Source organism: Pteropus vampyrus, unplaced genomic scaffold (genome assembly GCF_000151845.1).
Source record: "Pteropus vampyrus isolate Shadow unplaced genomic scaffold, Pvam_2.0 Scaffold69, whole genome shotgun sequence".
In the NCBI taxonomy this organism is placed as follows: Eukaryota; Metazoa; Chordata; class Mammalia; order Chiroptera; family Pteropodidae; genus Pteropus; species Pteropus vampyrus.
Window position 1 is genome coordinate 3,373,301 of NW_011888850.1, and position 6,239 is coordinate 3,379,539.

The following is a 6,239-nucleotide window of genomic DNA, read 5'->3' on the forward strand; positions in this document are numbered from 1 at the left end:
GCTCCCCGGCCCCCTCCCCTTCGGATGTGGCTCGAGCTGAAGGCGCGCAGGGCCGGAGACGCAGCAGACGGGAGACCCGGAGCAGCTCGGAGGCGGTGAAGTCGGTGTCTTTCTTTCTCTCTAGTGATCACTCGGAGGTGGTGCTTAAGATGCGCCCCAGAGAACCCCCCAGTTCCCCGCTCCCACCCTTCCCCACCCGACCCCAAAGGCGGGGAGCTGTGGGTAAGGATCGGAGAGGCGAGCGGAGACCCCGCCGCGGGCCTGGCGCTGGGCCGGAGCCTGTAGTTTGTTGGGCGGATGAGACTGTCCTTAAGCGGGTAGAGAGCTTTGGCGACAGCAGCCTTGTTGCTAGACAAAGCGCATTTCCTCCCCTCCCCCATGCCCGATCAAGACGAGGGGCCCTCCTTCGCCTCCCGGGCTCGATCGGCGACTGAGGCCTCCAGGGAAGGCGCATTCTCCCGCATCAGCGCGACCTGGTGGCGCGCGCGGCCCGCTGTCCGGAGGCTGCGGCAGGCGCTCCGTTACGTGGCCGCGGAGGCGCGGGCCCCGTGGCGCAGTGCCCTTGAACCCCCGCGCCGCGGCCTTTGTTTCTCCCCGCGATGAGCTGACCACGAGGCCTGAGCTCCCGGGTGGGGGGGGCGGGGCCTGGGGCTTTGGAGGAGCAGATGGATCTGCAAAGGAGGTGATTGGTTTTTAAAAGTGGCACCAAGCATCTTGCTGTGTTTTTCCTTTAGTTTTTTAACTAGTGACTGGAAAGAGGGAGGGTTTCCAAGAATAAACCAAGTTGGATTACCTAGCGACTCCAGACACGTAAGAGGTCTAAAGAAAAAATTCACGGCAGTTTACTTTTCTGATTTTGAACCAAACATTTGGCCATTTTTAAAGAAATGCTGAATACGGTATAAATGGGATTTGAATTAGGAAAAAATTTGTCTGTTTTCTGCCCTGTAAAGCTGTCTCGGATACCAACGTCCTCAGTAAGGTTTTCGAGACCCACTTGGTTAGGACACTGATATATTCTCAGGCACATAGCAGTAATGACGAATAGGAGCTTAACTCTGCTTATGTATGGATTTGTATACATGTTTGATAACGGGTTACATAGGTGGGGATTGAAATCCAAACTAAACGTGTTTAGCTACCTTTTTTGTATCATGCAAACTTCCTTTTAACTGTCATGCATTTTTCTAGTAATAGCTCTTCAAGTCTGCAATAAAAAATGGCCTCCAATAAAACCACATTGGTAAGTTAATGAAAACCTAAAATATGTAAGGATCTAACTCAAAAGTTTTTCCCAAAAATTATAACTTTGCATCTTGGTGGTTGAGAAATTTACATCCACTTACATTCTGCAGTTCTCTCCCTTCCCAATGTTATAAGGAGAACTAGGGACAAAAATGAAATTACATTGCAATACTTATTGACTTGGCTTATTAGTGTGTTAATTCAATTATAGCCTAATCTTGGGAGAGTAGCACAAGTATGAATGTTACCAAGTATATTTATTTTGAAATAAAAAATACACAAATTTACATAACAATTAAATCCAAATTGATTGGTACAGTACTTACATGAATCACTATGTACTGAATTCTAGAGAAATCAAGTTTATTTTTAGTATTGCCCAATTTAATGAACAGATACCTTATACACTTACATTGGGGCAAAAGTCATTGAATCTTTCAAATCACGTTGGTTATTTTGTCATTTCAACAATCATTCTAAAAATATAGAAAGTCCTTAAATTTAAATTATTGCGGGTTTTTTTTAATACACAGAATTTCACATATATCCTGGAAGGGGAGAGAGTAGATAATCTGGAACTTCTGAGCAGTTAATTTTTTTTTCTCTCCAGTAGTTTATTAAACTGAAAGTTTGCATTCTTATGCTTCATTAAAAGTTCTGCAAATGTGTAAAGACATACATGTAGTCAGCCATGTCAAGTTACAAGTTTTTTAAAAAGCACTGGAATATTTAAATAAAAGTCACAAAATTCAAAGTTATGGTTCCCACAGTATTTAATACATCGCATTAATGATAATTGCAAGCATATAAAGGTGAGTGGTAACATCTAAATAAAACATTTGGTTTTGCTTTGTACAATCTCACTTTGGATTTCATGCTAAAAAGCACAAGTTGTTTTTTTTTTATTTGTGCCATTATTAAATTGCACATTTAAATGAAATAATCTGGGAAACATTGAAATATAAAGCCTCTCTGGCGAGTCTGTGACACAAATGATTCTCTTCAAAGCCATCAATGCAAAAAGCACAAAGCATCTTCTGTGCCCCCTTCAGGATTGAACTGTCTTTTGGATTCCAGAATCAGTAAACCAAAGTATATAATTGAATTGGCTTTACAGTCATCTGTGTCCAAATAGTGGCTGAGAAAAGAACTACCTGTGTCTAATGCTTTGAGGATAAATATACTAAAAAGCAAATATTGAAATTAATTGCTTTTGTACACAAGTATTTTAATCTAACTTTTTATTTTAAAATAGTGTCAGATGTGTGCCATAACTTAAATGCAAAAGTAGGTGAATTTTCCTTTTAAAAAAATAGCACTTGAAGTTAGCTTAAGAATGCTATTATAGTAAATACTTCATTTTTTTATACTTTTTTTTTTTAGGGTTTATCCTTTTAATTTTCTGTGTTTTTGTCATTTTTATTCTGTTAACCTCTTACCTTCATGGACATAGCACTTTTGTTAATCATTTAGGATGAGTATCTGATAAGCTTTTGTCCACACCAGTATTTCTCACTCTTCCCACTGCTATTCTTACCTTCCTTATACTATACAGAAGCAGAAAGCTGTCTGACAGGTTGCAGTATCCAAGTATTTTAACTAGTGAAAATTGTAAAGCTCGACTTGGCAATGGTATCCAACAAAGTCAGACATTTGCTGCATCTTTTTAAAATTTCCAGAGTTCTTTTATTTCTTATATATGTATGCACATACCTTTAATGATTACATGGTTTTATTGTCCTTTTGCAATCTTATGGCATTGCTGTTACCTTTTTCTGCTTGTATGCTCTGCTTGGGGATGACTTTGGTGACTACACAATTAAGATTTTTTTTTTTAATAGTACCTGCTTTACGATGAAATGATAATGAAATAAGCATAACATTTGGGATTCCCCCCCTTAGTCTCTTCTAATTGACCAGTTTGATTTTTACTTAACATCCATTTTTAGTCCTTTTGTAACAAATCTGAGTTATTGGAAAATAGCTGGTTGAGCTTGGACTCCTGCTTTTCTCAAATATAGTTTTTTACAATTAAAAAAACTAAGTTAAAACTTGTTCAAAGTGAATTTTGTTGTCTACCAGTTTAGACTCTTACGAAACCAAAAGGATAGGATTTTTTCACAGAATTAAAATGATCCAGCATTTTGGCTTCTTGAAATGACAGCATTATAGATTTGTTCCACATGGACAGTAATATTAACCAGCAGAGATTATGGAAAAATAGTCTTTCTTTTTTTTTTTTTTACCTATTCATGGTTTCCTTCGTTGATCCTGCTATTGATATCAGGATTCTATGTTTTTGTTTTTATTCTTAACAGTTACCTTTTTTCTATATTGAGATTTCTAACATTGTGTTTGAATTGGCAAAGCAGGTATTATGTTTAGGAACTAGTTTTAACAGGTCTATGGTTCAATTAGTAAGACCTGTCACTGCTACTTATTCTCTTCTGTGTCATTCTCTAATACTTTCTAGTTGTGGCTGTGTTGTCATTAAAATGAATAAAAAAATCTAAAAAAGTTGGTGTTGTAGATAGACCACATGCAAATAAGACAACAGTATTTTTTACATAATGTTTTCCATTGTATTATTTCAATGATGGGTGGCGGGTGATGAGTTTAAGCTAAGCCAACAGAATTAAGCATTCCTTTATTTTATTACTTGTTGACTTTTATCTTTTCAGGAGGTGTCTATCCTGGGATAAAAAAAGTAAAAATTTATAGATGTCTAATGCAACAATAACATAAGCAATTTAGTATTTTAAACGTACTCAAATAAAATAGAAAAGATGTTTAATTCCCTTTCGTTTTTAGCAAAAAATGGGAAAGAAGCAAAATGGAAAAAGTAAAAAAGTCGAAGAGGCAGAGCCTGAAGAATTTGTGGTGGAAAAAGTACTGGACCGACGCGTCGTGAATGGGAAGGTGGAATATTTCCTGAAGTGGAAGGGGTTCACAGAGTAAGAAACCTCAATGCTTTTATTATGTATTTAATTGCATTTATGTGGCATTTTAAATTGTTTTTAGCTTAAAGTCTTTTTTCAGTTTTCTAATAGGTTTCTTTAAATTTAAAGATATCTTTAATCTAAGGTAGCTTGTTTGAGATCTGTTTAAAAAGAACCAGTCTTTAACCTACAGTTGGCAACCAAGCAGAGTTCAGACTAGTTGATTACCTTGGAGAGTCAAATTTATAGAATTAGTAGAATTTATTGGGTAATACATTTTAATGTACTTATATATTGCTCTAATTAGAATATTTAATCTACATTGTTTCCCTACATACAGAAGGCAGTAAAAGACATAGAACTTCTATAACACAGACCAGTGGGTCTTTAACAGGAGTGCTCGTTATGATCCGGTCTTATACTAAGCTTACTATATCTTAATCTCTAAGAAGTAGAGTTTGAGCATTTTTTATGCTCTCTGGTTCCTCTTGTTCCTTGTTACTAATTGTTCTCATAACCATTCTATAACGTTAGCTGTCTTGTGAATAACTTATATGCAGAAATTATACTCTTATGTTTATAATGTGCTAATCTGCTGGGATTATTCTGCCTTACACCACAAAAACAGCAAAGCTCCACAGATGGCAACTATTGAAAATGGATAGGGAGGGATCGACAAAAATTTCTGAGTATGGTGGAGATGGGGAGTATGATGCTCAAATAATTAGGCTTCAGATATCTGTTACCTACGACTTCCCCCACCACTCAATTAGATTGAACCAGTTTGCCAAAGAATTGCTAACCTTCATGTGGTATTCAGTTGATTTTTGTTGTTGCTAGTTGGTTGGTTTTTTATCACATGAGACAGTAAAAGCTGTCTTTATGTCCTACCTATTAAAACTTTAGGACTTTAACTCCTTTTCTCCTTTTTTTCTCCCCAAACTTAAGGCCACTAGTATGATTAAGAGAACTCACTATGTTCAGTGTAATGTATTAGGTAATATAGAAAGCTCTGATGAAAATAACACTGCTGGATGGATGGAGGCTTCACTTACTGGATGGATGGAGGCTTCACTTCAGCTCTTTTGTCTGCCACCCTTTAATATAGGTTTGCCAATTTTGGATCTCACAATATCAACAGACCAAGTTCTAACCAGCAGTTAACAGCAGCTTTCCCAGCACCTCTAAAATGATTAGTCATTTTATCTTGTGTAAAGGCTGTTTGGATCTGAGCACACAAAGTTAGTAAGCCTATCACTAATGAAGGATGATCTTACTTTCACATTTGGTAATTGATATTTATTTTCTTTACAGCCTTTCTGAAAAATACATGGGAGTGGTCATCTCAGTCTTATATCAGAGTTTGGCAAATTTTTTCCCTAAAGACAATGCAGTAAATAAATAGGCTTTGTGGTTCATAGGTCTCTACAAATGTAGTTCAAAGCAACAATAGTGAATATGTTAAACAAATGAGCATGGCTGTGTTCTGATAACACTGTGTTTGTGGGCCCTGAAATAGGAATTTTATAATTTTCGTTTTGAAATTTTCTCAACCAATTAAAAATGTAAAAAACATTCTTACTATAAAAGGTGGGATTCAACTTTTGAGTCGCCAGCATCAGTTTTATATCATTTCCCAATTTGAGCACTGAGCAGAAATTGAAAGTAATGTCACATGTTTGAAAATGCCTCAAAACTATGTTTTAAAACATAGTATTAGAGGCCCCAACCAAAGGCATATTCCGATTGCCCTGGTAATGTAATTTGGGGATGGGAATCCACATTTTAAAAAAACTGTTTTCAGGGAAATTCTGAAGTGTATTTTCTCTATAACTTGGAAAAATATTAACTCTAATTCTGCTAGAGTCAGGTTCAGTTAACTTAGAGGTGATAATAGCAGATTTCCCCCTTAGGTAGGGTAGGGGCTGTGAAAGAAGACACAAAGAGAAGTATGATCAGGTTGTTTCAAAAGAACGTGAGGGATAAGGAGGAAATGGTTACCATCTGTAGTACAGAGAACTTTTTCAGATATGAAATGGATCTGAATTATGGTGA

The 6,239-nt window shown here is 37.0% G+C and overlaps 1 protein-coding gene across 4 annotated transcripts in view; it reads left to right on the forward strand.

Moving 5' to 3' along the window:
• CBX3 (chromobox 3) overlaps nucleotides 1-6,239 on the forward strand; it is an 11,980-nt gene that overhangs the window by 1,384 nt on the left and 4,357 nt on the right. For 2 of the 4 annotated variants that reach the window (XM_023531500.1, XM_023531502.1), the window contains exon 3: nucleotides 4,057-4,199. In XM_023531500.1, coding sequence (XP_023387268.1) covers nucleotides 4,057-4,199 — 143 coding nt within the window. Of the gene's footprint in view, nucleotides 101-1,191; nucleotides 1,244-4,056; nucleotides 4,200-6,239 lie in introns of all 4 variants that reach the window. The other 2 variants (XM_011361680.2, XM_011361681.2) reach the window with 2 other exon arrangements.